Source organism: Lynx canadensis, chromosome D4 (genome assembly GCF_007474595.2).
Source record: "Lynx canadensis isolate LIC74 chromosome D4, mLynCan4.pri.v2, whole genome shotgun sequence".
In the NCBI taxonomy this organism is placed as follows: domain Eukaryota; kingdom Metazoa; phylum Chordata; class Mammalia; order Carnivora; family Felidae; genus Lynx; species Lynx canadensis.
Window position 1 is genome coordinate 33,751,550 of NC_044315.2, and position 19,178 is coordinate 33,770,727.

A 19,178-nucleotide genomic window follows, 5' to 3' on the forward strand; every position below is an offset into this window, starting at 1 on the left:
TTCAAGATAGGATGAAATGGGATTAAAGAGTACAAGTTTCTCCTATCACAGAAGTGGATGTTTCAGAAAAAGAATCAGGTAGCAGTTACAAAACAAATCACAAAGACTTTTCCTCCACTTTTTAAAAACCCATTTCATATGCCAACAAAAACCTGCTCTGTATTTTAGGCAGGCTTGGGGGTTTTTCTCCTTAGGAGGAAAATTTACTATGGACTTAGCCAGGCTGACAAGAGTGGAGAGAAGAGCTCCATGCGTCCAGTAAATAAGGTTCACTGATGTAGAACCTAGCGCTGGGATAAATGAAGTGATGCATCATTTGTTGCTTCTCTCATCCTGACGTGGAGTCTGTTTCACTATCCTTTGAATCTGGGCTGGCTTCTGCCTTGCTTTGAGCAAAGAATGTTGTGAAAGTAATTGTGTGTGACTTACAAAACTTGGCCTCAACAGGCCATGTAAGATTCTCCTTTGATCCCCAGAACCCTGAGACCACAAGACCTGGATGCAAGGCCATGTGGGGGGTGGGAGAGACTAGCTTTCCCAAGGGCTTCCAGCTTCCTGTGAAAGAGAGCTCAGGAGAGACCAGCAGAAGATGTCGCCACGGCCCCAAGTCAGCCCACAGAACCATGATAAATAACAGACTGTGGTGGTTTTAAGTCAGTAAGTTTGGGTTAGTATTTGTAAGCAGTGGTGGTTAAACTGATAGCTATACCCTCCATTTCAGAAAGGTCACCAATTCCTAAGGCATACAGATGCACCCGAAATATGATTATACATTTTTTTAAGATTCAATGCTCAAAACCAGGTCAAACTTAGACAAATGAAGAAAACTAGATAAATGGAAAAGAAACTCTTTCTCAAAAAATCATAACTCTCAAAATCCTTTCAAGTGTTAAAAGGAATTTGAGCAAATAGCTGTTTAACCTTTATCATCAGAATGGAAGAGATCCAGTTTAACCCTATCGCATCTCATCTAGTCTATTTAGATATATCACAAACAATAGATGCTACAAGCTCCACTGTGGACCAATAAAGTCTTAACCACTGACCCTCTCTTGGTGGACTGAAAGGTGGAGAAGGATTTTTTGGGTTGTGGGAGAGGTATGGAGGGAGGTGGGATGGGAAATGAGAGAAAAAGAGAGAGAGACTGATCATGCTCCTTGGGAAGAAGGAGTACAAAAATAAATTAAATAAATAAATAAATAAACAAATAAATAAATAAATAAAATTATTTAATTTTTTCACAAAAAACTTATATTCAGGAAAATATTTGATTTAAAAATAGATCATGCTGTCACAGAAATACATACCCTTGAAAATCAAAGAGCAAGGGATTTTAGGTTTGGGCAGGGAGTCTAGCATCATGTCTCACTTCTCCATCCATCTAATCTTTTATCTTTGGCTTCCACTAGATGCTATAGAAGGGACAGCCACTAAATAATATGCCACTTAACGGCATTCCTAGGGCTTATTGTTTCAACTGCCAGAATGCTGGATATTCATACCAAGCATGAATATGAAGCAATGTGCCTGATACCCTAGCAAAAAACCCCCCAGCACTTGTCAACCCCAAAGACCAGGGCCCTTAGAAGTAGCCACCTTGGGAGACTGAAGATTTATTACTCATGCATTAATTTGCTACCATGGTGCAAAAGTATTTTTGGAACTCCTTTTTGGCAGTAGAGTTAAGAGCCTATCACCTGTTCTTTTGAATTCTCTAATGGTGGCACATCTTCGTCATTGAAGGTGGGTTTATTTATTTATTTATTTACTATTTTAAGTGTCAGGAGACATCTAGAGCCAAGTCTGTGGTTTGTATGGTTGGTGATCAAGGTAGGGGATATTGTTGGCTGATTTTTCAAGTAATGAGCCTAGTTCAATGTATGCTTTAAAAAGTGATTCTCAAGGTTAAGTCTCATAAAGAAGTTCTCCTTGTTTAAAATGAGGATGAGGGCACCTGGGTGGCTCAGTCGGTTGAGCGTTTGACTTCAGCTCAGGTCATGATCTCACAGTTCGTGGGTTCGAGCCCCACGTCAGGCTCTGTGCTGACCACTTGCTCAGAGCCTGGAGCCTGCTTCAGATTCTGTGTCTCCTTCTCTCTCTGCCCACCCCCCCCCGCCCCCGCCTCCGCTCCCATTTTGTCTCACTCTGTTTCTCAAAAATAAATAAATGTAAAAAAAAATAAAATAAATAAAATGAGGATGCCATTCAAAGACCATTTTTCCAGCTTTAAAACTTTGAGGTGAGCTATCATTTAGATACATACATTCTGCATAATAAAAAATCAGTTTCATTGCCCTGTAGCAATGGTTCTCATGCAGGCATGAATTTCCCCCCAAGGGGACATTTGTCAATGTCTGAAGACATTTTTGATTGTCACAATTCTTGGGGCATGCTACTGGCATCTGGTGGGCAGAGACCAGGGATCCTCATAAGCATCCTTTAAATCACAGGACAGTCTCCCACAACAAAAATTATATGACCCAAATATCAATAGCATTGAGTTTGAAAAATCTTGTCTCATAGTAACAATCTATTCTAACAAGATTTTTAAAGTGCAATGAAATAATTACTATAATAATTGACTGTTTTTTAAAGTATTAAATTTAAAGTGTTAAATGGTTGTCACTCACCTAGGTTAATGTATGTATATATACATGCATATGTGTTTTACTCTTCTATGTTACAAATTACATAGAAGTCAAACTCACATTTCAGAAAATATGATAGTGCTCTTTGTTGTTTGATAGTAAGAGAACCTTAAACAAGATAATTTAAATGAGCACATACTTTATGTGGGGTAAAACACAATGATGAAAACATCAATTACTACAAACATTTATTGACTTCTTTCTATGTGGCAAATACCTGGCTAATTAGCACTTTTCATATATCATATTAATCTTTATACACAATGCTATGAGGGACATACTACTATTAGTCCCACTTTACAGGTCAGGAAATTGAGGCTTAGAAAGGATAAATAAATTGTCCAAGGTCACACATAGCAAATAGGGCAGTTGGGATTTGATTTCTAGTAAGTAATCTAGTAAGCTGATTTCAAGTGATTTTCAAGTCTACCATTTAATGCTGCCCCCAAAGGGAGTTTTGGATCTGCTAAAAGCCGTATCTGTTGTGGGCTATGGGCAGTTTTGCTTTCAGTTGTAAAACATAAATTGAGCAAAATAGAAAATGGCAGTATAGTGTAGACAAAGAGGGGAGGATCTTGAATCATAAAACATGGGTTCTCACCTAGACTTTCTACTTTCTAGTTGGGTATGTGGTCTTCAGCAAGTCATTTGACTTCTAAGAGTCTCAATTTCCTTATCTGTAAAGTGAAGATGGTAATAATACACCCCTACTCTTCTTGTTGTAAAAATTAAATCAAACATAATGGAAAGATGCTCTGTAAATGGCTACTTTCCTACACAAATGTAATTTGGTTGCTATTCTTAGATATGGAAGAGGAATGGAAAGGAGATAGTTTCTCCGTTGCCCTTGCAGGGATTTTCATGATATACCCCTGACATATGACATTGAAGTTAGTTGTTACTTATAATATTGGTCTCACCTCTCCTCTATTGCCTTTGTATCTATGTCTTTTCAAACAAATTTTCCATTTCATCAGGCAGTCAGAATACTGCCCCCAGGGCTCCAAACACCTTCAGACTGAGTTTTACATTTTACACCTACTGGGGCCATTATGCAACTCCTCTTAATATTTTCTTTGGGTTCAATTACTTTTAAACTATTTCATTGAAAGTAAGATATTTTTCTCTTATGGGATTGTGCCATCGAACTATTGAAGATCTGACCTCCTGATTTGTATCACCATGTTGTTTAATAAATTAAGAGTTTGTTCTTTATGCACAATTATTGGTATATAAGAACAGAAATTACACAGTAGTTTCCATGTGGTATAATTACTTCTCCTCACCTTACAATGTTTCCATAAATAAGAACATATTTTGTATATTCCACCCATTTTCTTATCCAGAGATGCTGGTATTTTTTTAAAAAAATTTTTTTTCAACATTTATTTATTTTTGGGACAGAGAGAGACAGAGCATGAACGGGGGAGGGACAGAGAGAGAGGGAGACACAGAATCAGAAACAGGCTCCAGGCTCTGAGCCATCAGCCCAGAGCCCGACGCGGGGCTCGAACTCCCGGACCGCGAGATCGTGACCTGGCTGAAGTCGGACGCTTAACCGACTGCGCCACCCAGGCGCCCCGAGATGCTGGTATTTTAATAATCCAGTCTTTCATCTACAGAAGGCCAGCTTCTCTTATTACTTAATTTATACATGAAAATGAATCCCAGGTTTAAGGAAAATATGGGTCTATGGTTCACACTTGTCAGCATCTCAAAACTATCACATACTTTGGCAATACTTGTGGTCTTTGATCTAAAGAGATATTTGAATGGAACACTGGGGGAAATAAAGGAGGGAATTGAGAATGAATGGTTAACATGCATTAAACAGTTTTCCACAGCACTCTTAGCTCCTCTGGCTCACAAGGTCTTTTATTGTTATGCTTATATGTGACACTTTCCAAATCCTTTTTACCTTGAAAAGGCTATTATTGTCAATATTGGATTGACATTAAAAGTAAATGGCTATGTTATAAATATAACCTAAGTAGTTTCTTGGTTGTGCTTTCACCTATAAAGTCAAAAAGTATTATAAAGATTAGATCTCATGAATCTTTCTAATTTCACATTGTCATTTGATTTTTATCAGGCCACTCTAGTAGTCCATTGACGCTTCTGGTACGTTATTGATCTATATCTAGTCCTCAGTTCCTATTCCTTCCAGTTTTAAAGACTGGTCTGATTCTATGATGTACAAGATTTAAATTATCCTTAGTTGGTCTATTTGACTCTTCTTGAAATCTTTTCATTTAGAAGACAAATTTAGGGGGTCTTGGTCTATCCCTCCTTCATATTTATTCACAAATACATTTCTTCTATGAAGATTAAGTATTCCCTTGGTCCTAAAAGGGGTTAACATGACTCAGAGTATCATGGGTCAAGGGTTTATAACTGACTCTCTGAAATTATGGCTTCATCCCAATTTATTCATTCTTAACAAGATGCAAATTAAAATCAGTTGTCATATCCTTTTGGTACTAGTAAAGTATAAACCACAAATTCTATAAAACACATAAAGAACAAAGCTCAAAAGAGGAGAAAAGGGAACAAAACTTCTTTGTTTTCTAAGAAGAGTGAAACAATATGAGGAAATGTAACAAGTGACCTCTATGAAAATCTAAGATTAATAAATAGGTTGGAAGATCTGCTCCTTAGTTTCTTTCAAAATCAAATTTTGGGGCACCTGGGTGGCTCAGTTGGTTAAGCGTCCAAGTCCTGATTTTGGCTCAGGTCACGATCTCATAGTTTGTGGGTTTGATCCCCACATCAGGCACCATGCTGACAGTGTGGAGCCTGCTTGGGATTCTCTCTCTCTCCTTCTCTCTCTGCCCCTTCCTCCCCTACCCCAGTGAGTGTGCTCTCTCTCTCTCTCTCTCTGTCAAAATAAATAACTAAACATTAAAAAAATAAAATTTCATAAGTAAGGAGATTGCATATCTCTGTTCATGTACTACATGTAGAGTTAATGGTAAGTATCCATCTGACAATCATTTAGTCAGCAAACATATATTAAGGAGATAAGTGTAAGGAACTAAGGTAGTCTCTGCAACAAGAAAAGTCAGAACCAGATACTATGATGAATAAATAGGTCAAGGGCTTTGAGATAGGGCCTAAATTTACAACCTCCCTGTGCTTAATGCTTCTCACAAATAAAACACATTCTGTGTGTGTGTGTGTGTGTGTGTGTGTGTGTAGATTAAATGAGAAATTCCTTAAATGCTTAGTGATACTTGGAAAACAGTGATAGGTCAATAATGGGTAGCTACTATGATTAGTCTAAAATGAGTAAGGGATACAGGAGTGTCACAAACTAGAAATTACCTTTAATACATAAAGAGTGAAATAAAGGCTAGAATATGGCAATGTGGCTCATTCTGACCAGGTCATCAGGGTAGGCTGAAAAAGTGAAATGCCCTTCAAGCAGGTGGCCAAATGAGAAGGTAGAGACCACCAAGTGATTTAAGGGCTGGTCGATAGGAACAGGCAACCTTGGGCACACAGTAGCTATGCTATGACTAGTCGCATGTGCTCAGGCAAGTAAGTTGATCTTCCTTAGAGACCACAAGTTGGTCTCTGTTTCCTCTTGTGTAGAATGGGAAAATAAGGTTCCTAACTCTGAGGATGACTGGCAGGAAATAGCAATAACACATGTGAAACACTTAGAACAGGGTGTCTCCAGTTGAGAAGAAAGATTATTTGTTGTCCATTAAGGGTTCAATATGTTTATTATTATGGCTAAAAACAGGGATCTATATCTATGTTTAATCATGGAATGGAGAGCATGTGAAAAAAGGACATGAAAGAGTTGTAGGAAAAGGGACTTAGAAGTAGGTATGAGAAAGATAAAGGCAATTTAAAATAATTAAATTCTCATAAAAATACCACAACATAAAGAGATAAAAGTATAGTCATGTTAAAAAACAAAAAATAGTCCAGCCATGAAATGATCTTAATGCTTCTGTAAAAATTTGTAAAACACCACATGGAATTCAATTAACTTCAGAAAGCAATTATTGAGCACCTACTATGATGTAAGAGGTGGGTACAAATGTTCATAAGCCATCGCCCATGCCCTCTGGGATTTCAACGCATATATGATCCATACACAGATAGCTAAATTTGCTAAGTATGAACCTATTTTATGAGAGTTCAGAGAACAGATTGTTTAATTCTTTCTGTGGGAAGAGGAAGGAGGAATGAGCTTAAAAGGGTTTTCCAGAGTTTCAAGTCAGATGTTTATAATATGAAGTAATCCCTGTAAATGGATGAGTTGAGCTGTGTGTAAAACAATAGGGGGGGCGCCTGGGTGGCTCAGTCGGTTAAGCGTCCGACTTCAGCTCAGGTCACCATCTCGCGGTCTGCGAGTTCGAGCCCCGCGTCGGGCTCTGGGCTGATGGCTCAGAGCCTGGAGCTTGCTTCCGATTCTGTGTCTCCCTCTCTCCCTGCCCATCCCCCGTTCATGCTGTGTCTCTCTCTGTCTCAAAAATAAATAAAAGTTAAAAAAATTTAAAAAAAAAAAACAAAAAAAAAAAACAAAAACAATAGGGACAGGGAAGGTTTAGAAAACTGGATAGTGCATTCCACTTAAATTAAAAATTTAAGTTTAAATTAAAAAAAAAATTACCACAGATGTCAACAAAATCATCTGAGGCCAGTTTGCAACCTTTGCAATGCAGGGCATGTGCTACTTGAGGTGGATTATGAAACAAGGTTGAACATCGTCAGGTAGAGAGAGGAACAGGTGAATTTCTAGAGTGGATAAATATCACTTACCAAGAGCCAGAGATGAAAGTACTTGGAATGTGTAGCTAGTGGTAGGTGGCTAAGAGAATGAACAATGAGGCATGAGGGAGACATCAGCCTAGATTATAAAGGGGCAGGAACATAATGCTAAACTCAAATTTTACCTTGAAGGCATCAAGAACCACCATATTAATTTCTATGTATCCTTAACAGTATCCTTTTAAGAATTCAATGGTTTTTCAGGTAGTCAAGAACAGGTATTTCTTATAATAAATGATTTTAACTCATAGTAAATGAGAACATGTTCTCTTTCACTGGGGGAAATTGGCTGTAATTACCATGGAGGAAAATATATAAATTTTTAAAAACCTATTTGATTAAATATTATATATTTATAAACATCTGGTTACTCATGGCTCAAGTCATATAGATTATTTTTAAGTTAATGCTGATTATTTTCTCTTGAGTTGTAAATATACATATAGATTTAAACTTAGTAATATACCAATAATTTAAAATTATTTCATACTTCTGCATACTATAAACTGTCCTAAATGTTTTATCATTTCATATCATTTCATTTAACCTTAATTAAATTCTTGATGTTATGGAGAGTGTTAACCCATTTACAGGTGAAGAAATAGAGGCTAGCAGGTAAGAAATAAGTTGCTCAAAGGCACAGAGCCCGTCAGTGAACAATCCAGCATTTTACCCAGGCAGTCTCTCTCCAGAGTGTGCCCTCCTAATGTTGAGTTTATATGCTCTGTATGAATTGACTGATGACTAGAGCTGGTCTTTCTGTGCTTGTGGCACCATTCTTCTAGGCATGAGGTGGACCCTATCCTTCTTGACCTTCCAAGGCCTTACCTATGGTTACCACACTGGGCTATCCTCCTCTTTCTTACTATTGACTGTTAGAATTTCTCTTATTCATAATAGCTCTTTTTAGTCCTGGCACATTGATTACTAGACAGAACTACTGGATAAATATGAATCTTCTCTCTTTCTGTCCCCTCCCCCCCCCCGTTTTTTGTCTACTACCAGACTTCATTTAAAACCCCCTCCATTTTCATTGCATCTGTTTGGCAGAAGGCTTGGGTTTGAGTTTGTCACTACCTCTTCATTACAGAGAAAAAAATGTTAAATCCATCAGGAGAGAAATCTCAACATGAAATTCAGTATTTACATTCCAGAGTATTTGTGTGATTATTTACAACATGATCATGTAAATCAATATCCCTCTGTAATCAATATCTGTAATCAATATCCCTCTGTGACTTGTCTGTTGTGGCTTTCTGCAAAGTTCCTTCCTGCTTAGAGATGATTTATAAACTAGCATTTCTTGGGTCCCACATAAGCAGTTGTTGTCTGTAGTAATTTTTCTCTGCTACTCCATCAGAAGAACTGTGCTCTCAAGTTTAAACATACACTGTATCCAAGTCAAGAATTCATGATGCTTTGCAACTATAAGTGTGCAACATGGCCTTTCCTAAATAAAGAGGCCAAGATTTCTCACAGACCTATAAGACAACCCATGGGTGAACAAAGATCATTTCTCAGAGCTTTAGTTCATGCTGCATCTTTCCCTCATTATTTCAAAGCTGCTAATAAATTTCTTTCACCAATATACCTATTTTTCTGTTTCGTACAAAGCTTCTCCAGAGCCTCAGGCACAGCACTTTCAAATGTCAACAGCTATTAGCTCAGCACATTCATCTTTGTTTTCTTATTTCTCTGGAGTTGTTTGTATCTTTCAGGGGTGAGTCCAGGTGGCTTAACATAACATAGGGGTGTGTGTGTGTGTGTGTGTGTGTGTGTGTGGAGGGGTGTATGTATTTTCTCAAAATAAAGCATTATAGCTATCCATCTTATCTCTCTTACTTGCCTGCAAACCTTTTTGGATCCAACTGAGTATCCAACATAAAGCATTATACCTTGGTTATGATCAACAGAAGATAAATTGCATTTTTAAATAATCAATCAACCAAATTTCTCCTTTAATTTACAGAAATTCAAAGCATGTTTTGAGAGAGGGAAAATGCTATATATCAAACTGTAATGCAAATACAATGTTTTGTGAAAACTTCCAAGTTTGCTTCCCCTAAATTTTATTCCTATTATGTGTGTGTATGTGTGTGTGTATATATATACATATATACATATATATACACATATACATATACACACACATGTATATGTATATATATGTATGTGTGTGTGTGTGTGTATGTGCTTGTGTACACATCTGTGTGTGTCTGTATATATATTTGCATGAATTGTATTTTTGCCATTAGGCATATGAAAGCAATTTTCTTCAGTGAGCCCAAACTTTCTGTTTCCCTATCCTGTGGCCAAAATCCATCAGGAAACATTTCATACATGATCTTTAAAATCAAGTCGAGCTGGTGCCAAGCAGATGCACCATGTCACCAGGCACAATGGCTCTTTGAGGTCTACAAAGAAGTATATATAACAGAGTATAGAGACTGGTCACACTAGTGCCTGCTGAAACCAACAGGCAGGAAAACCAGAAGTCTGCTGTCGTGAGGCAAAAGCATTTGCTCAAATTAATAAAAATATTTTGTAGTGTTTCAGAATCATGCGAAACACTGCAACATGGTGTCAGGTCCAGAGGAGCAAGTACTAGATTATAAGACATGAGTGGGACTCTGTCTGGCTTCCTAGCTGCAGTACTTGGGCCAAACCCTGTAGCCTCTCTTCTACGCTCTTCTCTTGATCCGACATACTGGTAATGACATCAAACACAATAAACCATGGGAGAGTGCTTTGGAATTTGTAAAATGCTCTATAAACATAATGTGGTGTTATTAGTTTTTGTTGGGGAAAAATTGCTGGGAAAGAGAAAAACAACTTCATCTTGTTCAAAACCTGCTAGGCCACTGTGTAACAATGACCACAGTATCATGGGTTAGGTGAATTTTATTGCGGTTATTCTGTTCTAGGTATTGTCCCCATGTTGTGTAAAAACAGATGTCACTTATAAGATCTACTTACTGTATTATACTTAAATATAATATAGGATGTGAAAGAGTTGTACTATTAAGTCACGACAGAAGTGGTTTATGATAGGTGCTTTCTTTCTTTTTTTATATACTTCCCACTGCAATTTTACTTGTCTGTGCAAGGAGCCATATTCTCTCATATTTGAATCACCCAGATTACAAAGAATTATTATAGATTATATAGTAGTATTATGGATTTTATATAGTAATATGTAGTTGGGGTGCCTGGGTGGCTCAGTCAGTTAAGCATCTGACTCTTGGTTTCAGCTCAGGTCATGATCTCAGGGTTTGTGAGTTCAAGGCCCACATCAGGCTTCACACTGACAGCATGGAGCCTGATTAGGATTCTCTTTCTCCCTCTCTTCCTGCCCCTCCCTCTTCTATAAAAATAGTTAAGTTTTTTTTAATTTAAATTTTTTTTAACTTTTGTTTATTTTTGAGACAGGGAGAGACAGAGAATGAACGGGGAGGGTCAGAGAGAGGGAGACACAGAATCTGAAGCAGGCTCCAGGCTCCGAGCTGTCGGCACAGAGTTTGACGCAGGGCTAGAACTCATGGACTGTGAGATCATGGCCTGAGGCGAAGTCGGCCGCCCAACCTACCGAGCCACCCAGGAGCCCCAAAATAATTAAAATTTTTAAAAAAGAAATCGTTTAAATGTAAAAACACATATATAGTAGAAGATAAGTGGTGATACAGAGAATGTTAGAATTAAGTAAAAAATAATAATAAAGTATACAAAATTTCAAAAGAAATGCACACTCATTACCTCCAAGTACATAAAATAAATTCTTCCAAAAAATAGGTCTTTGTATATATTATGTTAAATAAATTTGTAAAACTCAAATTAGTATATTTTCTATATGTGACTTGATAATATTAATATGTAGAAGGTATCTTTAAGCAATAAGACACTCTAGCTAAAAGCTTTTATATTTATAGTATTATTTTGTTCAGCATTTTTTTTCCTATAAATAGTAAAAAGGTTGTACCATCCCAGGTCACAAAAACTTGTCAAGCACTTCGTCTACCTACCTACCTACATTTTAAAGAATATCCCCTCACACAGATGAAACTTGAATGATATTACAAGATTGATTCTTAATTCTTTTCTGTTTCATACAATTATTTATCTTTGCTCCAAAGAGAAAATAGCATGAATCACAGTTGCTTATTATCTCCAAAGGGTAATATTCATCTATATCAAATTCTGTCTATTCATGTTAGCATAGGCCTCATTTGACCAAAAACAAAAGACCCCCTGTGTTATTTATAGAGACATCTACTATCCCAGAGTATCAAGAATTTGGAAAGAGAATATCCGATGAGAAACCTTTTGTTTCCTTGCAAACCTTCTGTGAGAAACACAAATGCTCTCAGTGGTTCTTACCTGCAGTGCACAACCATAGGGCCTGCATCAGGAGGGTTACAGGTTTTGACTCTGCGTAAGAAAGCTAGAAAAGGTGTAGGGTGTTCTGGAACACCATGATCAGGCCAGGCAGTGAACTGGAATTGTCTCACTTCTCTCTTCTCACTTGACCCATTCTGTGAAGTAGGAAGACAAGGTGAGATTCTGTTTTCCTGTCCTCAGGTTGCAATGATGGGTAATAACAGGATAGAGGTAATGTGAAAATGTGCTATCTTAATCCCTTCCCCCTACCATATGACCTTTGGGAAGACACACTCCTTGGAGATATCAATGTCAAGCTATTTGTAAATGACAACTATTTGCTCAGGAAGATAAAAATTCTTAGGTGAGAGGCATTACATTTTTCAGGTTTAACTATCAGGAATGCTCCTGTTATTTTTACAGAAAGAACTAGTTCTTCTATTCTTCATTTGCCAACACTTCTGCTCAGAGTGAGAGTTCCATATTTACTGATAGATCACTGGACAAGGAGAAAAGTTGCTGAGCGATAATGGAAGAATTATTTCATTGTTCACTGTTGCCAGTGGAATCAAGATTCAAGCAAAGTCATAAGATATTTGATTTCTCAAAAGACGCTTTCTTTAAATAATGGAAAGAGGAAAGGGGGGGGGGAAGGCAAACCTTGTAAAGTGCAAATGTTCGAACGCAATACGTGGCCAGTTCCACGGTATCAAGTAGCGTCACCTGGACCAGCCCGTGGGTTTCTGTGCCTCTACTGGGCCAATACTGGTCACACTTCACCTAGAAGAAACAAGTGACACATTCAGGGCAGATGTTCATCAATTTCTCTATTAGCTTCACTCTGAGTTGCTGTTGAAGAAAAACAGCTTTTTTGCATTTCATTTTATGTTGATCTTTTTCTGGCACGCATTCCTGTTATCCCAATATATGTAAATTACTGCTCTGATGCCAATATAAACCACATTTTTCAAACTGGTAGGAATACTAAGCAGTAACAGATTCAATTTTCCTGGAGAAAAATAAATTGCAGATTGTTGCTGAGTAAAATAAGGAAAGAGGTATTTGAAATTTTAGAGTACTTGAAGAGAAAACACAAATTTGTTCTGGGATATATATTATGGACCACATCAGGAAGATTATGCTCAGCCATTTAAATGACATGGTGGGATAGTTAGTGTTCATCCATCAAGACTTAAAAGGCACAAGGTATTTCATCTTGAACTATCACAATTTCCAAATACATTTGTTTAAAGAAAAGTAGAAATAATTTGTGAATCTATCAAAGCATAATAAACAACATAGCATTTTTAAAAATACAAGATAAATGGCTTCGTATCTAAAACAAATTAAATCTGTAATGTCTAGAGGGAAAAGAGCTGTGTGTTCTTTAAAAAGTCTCAGAGGGTCATACACTAGCAGTATAAAGTTTAAATAATTTAAAATTCATACATTTCAGATGAATACTCTACAATTTGTATGTGGAGTTGAACAGAAGCACATAAAAGTATTCAAGCCAATTAGTTCAACATGCAACAAAAAATAATGAATTCATAGTCTGGAATGTGTTTCAACTTACTGAATGTGTACTTTGGGTATTAAAAAGCATAAATGATAAACACAACACTATATTTTCTAGTAAGGTCATAGATAAGAACATGTTTACCCATTGTATCTCAGATTAAAAGAAAAGGTGGGGGTAATTCTTCACTGAAATGCATTTCTCTAGGTAAAGAAATCTAGTCCCATTTTATATTAGGAAAGCACACCTTGAAAAAGAAAGATTCGAAAGTCATAATCTCTGGATTTAAACAAAAGCAATGAGGCATTATCATCATAGACACTAGAATTTTTTGGTCCAGTGAATAGAATTGCTAGATAATTATTTGCTTTTATGTTGAATATAAATATTAGTAGCATTCTGTGAATAATATTGTAATTTTCTGTTTCCCAGATGCAGCATCTGTTGCTCAAAGGACTCAGGCTCCTTCTATCTAGATACTGGACCTTCTAAAAAGGCAGAGGTTTTATTCTCTATCAAATTACCTAGCCAACAAAAAGGGGGAAAACCCCACTTTAATGTACAGTTACATGGTAAGGTCGAGATTGATTTCACAAGGCTTGACTCCTGTGTCTTTATTTCAATGGTGAGATCACACCAACATTACATATTTTATTAAAAACAAACAAACAAAAACAAGCAAGAGTGGTTCACACTAAGATGGGCAATTTATGTCTTAATAGGATTTTTAAAAGACACTTACAAGTTACCTAGGTACATACTATATTCTTCTATGTTTATATTTCTATTATGTGTTTTAACTTAAGAGCAACAACACAAGGGAAAGACACTTCTTTATGGAGAACATTGATGTAGAATGACCCCAACTGAGTACCTCCGTATGTTCTCTGACCGTCCATTAAAACCTAAGTTGTATGTGGATGAATTCGCAAAGGATACTACCTGAATAGAGCCAACACTAACTACTTAAGTATCCAGGATTCAGATGGAAAAGAAAAATCACAAACATTAAGCCAAAGGCTCTGTTTTAAACCATAAAATAGATGTCAAGTTGATGTCTCCCTACAACGGGCAAAGTAACTTTGGAGACCTCTTACTGCAACACTGGAGAGGATGCCAGCAATGTGTTGAGTTAAAAAATGAAGAGAGAAACTCATTATTTAACAGTTTCAGTGGGATGGCAACCCTTTCAAATCAAAACCAACAAGTCAAATCCCACAAAGACAAATATCGCTATGACAGACACAAAAACAAGAGGTTAATACAATGAAATGATCTATAAAGTCAGTGCAATGCACTAAACCAAATTCAATGCAATTGTATTTCAAAGCTGGGAACTGATTACCATCAGACTTTTTGGTGAGATAAGACAAAGGAAATGAAGGAAATAACCAAGAGCCAGCTTTTATGTGACCTCTGGAAAAATTGTTCCGTTATTTACTGATTTTCCATCTACAGCTCCACTCTATCCCTAAGACACAGGAAAAACTGAACTTACAACTAATCATTCTCATACTTCCAGTAATAAGTTTAACACTGCAACTATAACTGACTTAGACTCTGACTCTTTTAGAAAAAAAGAATACCAGAAGACATTACTATAAGGAGTGAATGTTATGAACATTTTTAGCTAAAAGAAGGAAAGAAAACTTTTGTATTCATTTTAAATAACGTACTTGAATCTTACTCTCTAAAATGTTTCAAACTCAACGGCAGAAAAATGGAGCAATTTTTAAAAAGCAAATATATTTAAACATTGCTGTTTTCTCTCAAGAAATATTTCACAAAGGCAGTTTATAAAAAAGTAAATATTTTAGTGTATGTACACATGCATACATATGGTCTCAGCAGCAGGATTAAAGCCTCTCAGAACAGCTACAGCAATACACTGTCCCCTTCATTAGTAAGAACTTGGCACTCTTTTCTCCCCCATATTTTCTGAGTGGTCTTCATGGTTTCAGCTGATTTCTAAGGACTATATTTAAGGCTTTAGATTTATGGACATTCTCTTAAGTCCTTCATTTTTAGTCATACACTAAACAAATAATTTCTGATTTCAACATTAGAAAGCAATTGAAAAGTGTAGTGAGGGAAAAAAAGGACCCAAGAAAACAATTAGAAATGTATTTTTTTTCCTAATTAGCTACTGGAAATGCACTAGCTCCATCCTCTCTTGAAATGTTTTACTTTGACAACTGCCCCTCCCTCCACCACCCCCCTCCCCAGGAGAAAATCTCATAAGGTATTTCTAGAGAGTCACCACTTTCAGGCTTTATGCACAGAGCCCAGTATAGGTTGCTCCCCTCTGAACATCTAAGAACTAGAAGGCATCAGCTCCTGAACATAAATTCTGGTGCTTGTCTTTTCCTATGTGATTCTGAAATGACAGACTGTAAGTGATCTTTAGGACTGATGCACAGAAGGCTGGGGAGTCTAACTGGATGGCCAGTAAGCTGCTTCTCTATTTTCAGGACCCAAGTCCAGCAGCCTTATCTGTTAAATAGGTACAATATCTCCACACAACAGGGCTAGCATAAGGCTCAAAAACCATGCACCTAAAACTCTAAACCCAATAGGCATTCAACAGGCAACAGATATTATTAATTATCAGTTAGATTATGTTCTCAATTTTTATGGTTGTTTTTACAAAAAATGTAACCATTTTATATGTGAAAAAAAATAAACATGTTATTAACCCCAGCTGATTCTCCAAGTGGAAGGCAAGGTCTTAGCAACTGTGGGGACACCAAAGTGAAATGAGTGCAGTCCTGCCCCCAATCCATCAGCCTTACTGACTAAATACAGGGGTATGCTTACATCTGCTGGTTCTTCAAATACATAGCTGTGAGATTTCCTATTAACTCCCTTACTCTACCTGGGCCCTAGTCAGCTGTGAGAAGAGAATGTGTTAGTGTCCGAGGTGAAAAAGGACAGAAGCAGAACCTGTCAGGCAGGCTCATCCAGTAACTCACTTTGAAGCCTAAACTAAGTAAGACAGTTCAGATTTCTGGCTAAATTTGGGGGAAAGAACTCTTGTTATTATCACAAAGTGATTATAACTCTTCTGTGGTAGCTTCATTTCTCCATAATTATGCAAAGAACAGGTTGACCATCACTAAATGCATGCTATGGAATTAATGCATATCCCTTCTTTCATGGCAACCTATTAAAAGCAAGTTGATGGAATGATAAACCATTTAAATGTATTCAAAAGAAATACTTGTCATTGGAAATATTGCCTAGGATTTGATCCAGTAGGTCTGCTGACTGTGCTTCAGGGAAATCCTTTCTTTCTAGTTCCATTTTTACTTCCATATGGCTTATCTTGGAAGTGCCTGTCACATACACTCAACAACTGGAAGCCAACTTTATAATCAACTATACTATGGTCTACGTTGGCTTATTTTTAAATTGCCCAAAACTTCCAGAAAGCAAAACCTTTCAGTTTAACAAAGACTCATTGAGCACGGCAGCATGTCAAAGCATCAGAATTCCAAATATAACAAACCAATAACTCCAAAGGGTCCCAGCATCCCACCGATGCAAAATCCACTTGCTATATGGTATTTTGAAAAGCCTGCCTATGACAAGATTTTTTAGCCAAAAAAGGACTTAGAATAGACAATAAATGATACACAGGAAAGCATAACTTTTGCTGAAAGTAACTAAAAATTAGTATCTACTATGTTTGGGCAGAGGAACCTTCTATAAGGAGTGGATAGATAGTATGCTGACATTAGATAATACAAATCAAATTTGGTATTGGGAATAAAGAAATGTCAATATACACTCGTTAATACACATTTAATAAGGGACAATGTAATAAAAGGAAGTTTCAGATAATTTTTAGGATATATTTCAGTGGGTGGATAAATTATATGCTGAACTGTTTATTTCCATAGGTTATAATATGTCTCTTAACAGTTTTATTTTATTTTTTATTTTTTTTAACATTTATTTATTTTTGAGACAGAGAGAGACAGAGCATGAACAGAGGAGGGGCAGAGAGAGAGGGAGACACAGAATCAGAAGCAGGCTCCAGGCTCTGAGCCATCAGCCCAGAGCCTGACGCGGGGCTCCAACTCACGGACCGCGAGATCGTGACCTGAGCTGAAGTCGGACGCTTAACCGACTGAGCCACCCAGGCGCCCCTCTTAACAGTTTTAAAGACCAGCTTCAATACTTGATTTTCCAAAATAAGTACAGTGATCATCTCAGTGATTCTATTCTCTTTGAGTGATAATGTCATTCTCTTCACTCAATTAACATTTGGCCATATCTATTTTCGAGTGGCAAAACGGTAGTCTGGTTTGTATATTTCCCCTTTTCATTTTCTCTTTTCTGACCACTATTTAGTGGAGATCAAAGGCAACAGAATATCTGAAATGAGAGTAATATTAAAGCATTTGACTACCAGTGCAGTGAAAAACTTCAACCAGAAAGTTGAAAAATATTATTCTCTAAATGAACCAAATTATTCACTGTAAAACTGCTTATCAGATCACTGAACCATTCAAAGACTTTCCAAACCATGTATTAATTCAAAAAATTGACATTTCCTTTTGTTTGATGTGTTCTGTAGTCTAAATATTTTGTCCCCCCAAAAATTCACAGGTAGAAATTTAATCCCAGTGGGATGGTATGAGGAGCTGGGACTTTTGGGAAGTGATTGGGTCTAGAGTGGAGCCCTCATGAGTAGGCTTCATGCTTTATAACAGACACTCCTGAGAGCTCCCTGACTCCTTCCACCATGTGGGGGTACAACAGGAAGACAGTTTGTTGTGAACCTGGAAGCAGAGCCTCACTAGATCTCAAATCTACTGTCTTCTTGATCTTAAACTTCCCAGCTTCCAGAACTGTGAGAAGTAGACTTCTGTTGTTTATAAGCCACCGAGTCTACACCATTCTGCTACAGCAGCCTGAACAGACGAGGACAATGTCTTCCAGGGTCTCCCAGAAGTTCATAAGGGGAGCTGCACTAAACTATTCTAATGACTTCCCCATTAAACTGACAGTCATTATATCTTAAGTTTCTGGCACTTTGTTGTAACCAGAGGAAAACTTTGTGAAGCATCCCCTTGTTATGGCAAGGTAGCACTTGGATGTCAGTTCTTCCTACACATGTGGCCCTTAGAGTTTGCACCTCAGCCCCAATCATACCTGGCAGCAGTTAGGTGCTCTACATAGCCCTACTGTCACTTCTGCGTCTGCCTGCATCTGCTCAGTGGCTGCCTGTGGCCCGGCAACACTCCTGTGTCTCTGCCATTGAGAAATATAATTAGGGGACTTAAAGTTTCAGTGAAAAGGTAATTTCTGTATCCCAGTAGTATCAATACCTTTTAGCATTTTACCAGCCAGTACAATTATACTGGTGCATACCAACTGAACCTCAGCTTTGCCTGAACACACGATTAATCCACACTTCTTAAAATTTTAGAAATGACCTCATCCAGCCTGAGAGTGCTGTAAACATGAATGTGGAGAAGGAGAGGGACCTTGCACAAAGTCATCAAGAGAAAAATTGCATCCCCTGCTCTCTGTCACACACCCCCCTCCAGCTCTTTCCTAGGCTATGATGCCTCTAATTCACTTTCACAGGAATGTTTGTTTTGAGTTAGAATGGGTAGGCTGCCATTCTGAACAGAGGAGATGGGGGTGTGGAAAGAAGGCAGAAAATCCAAGAAGCTAACAAATGGTAAGAAATTGGTGGATTCTTTGTCTTTTATCTGACATTGTGTCTGTTGACAAGAGAAAACCAAGAGTGTGGAACTTGCTAGATAAGGACCCAAACATCCTTTAGGTTGCCAATGTGAGCATCATTCTTTTTGTTGCCAGTGTCCTATTTACATTAA

General features: G+C 37.4%; 1 protein-coding gene across 37 annotated transcripts in view; it reads right to left on the reverse strand.

Moving 5' to 3' along the window:
* PTPRD (protein tyrosine phosphatase receptor type D) overlaps positions 1–19,178 on the reverse strand; it is a 528,787-nt gene that overhangs the window by 36,323 nt on the left and 473,286 nt on the right. For all 37 annotated transcript variants that reach the window (XM_032595610.1, XM_032595608.1, XM_032595594.1 and 34 more), the window contains 2 exons: positions 12,468–12,587; positions 11,808–11,962 (listed from right to left, as the gene is read on the reverse strand). In XM_032595610.1, coding sequence (XP_032451501.1) covers positions 11,808–11,962; positions 12,468–12,587 — 275 coding nt within the window. The remainder of the gene's footprint in view (positions 1–11,807; positions 11,963–12,467; positions 12,588–19,178) is intronic.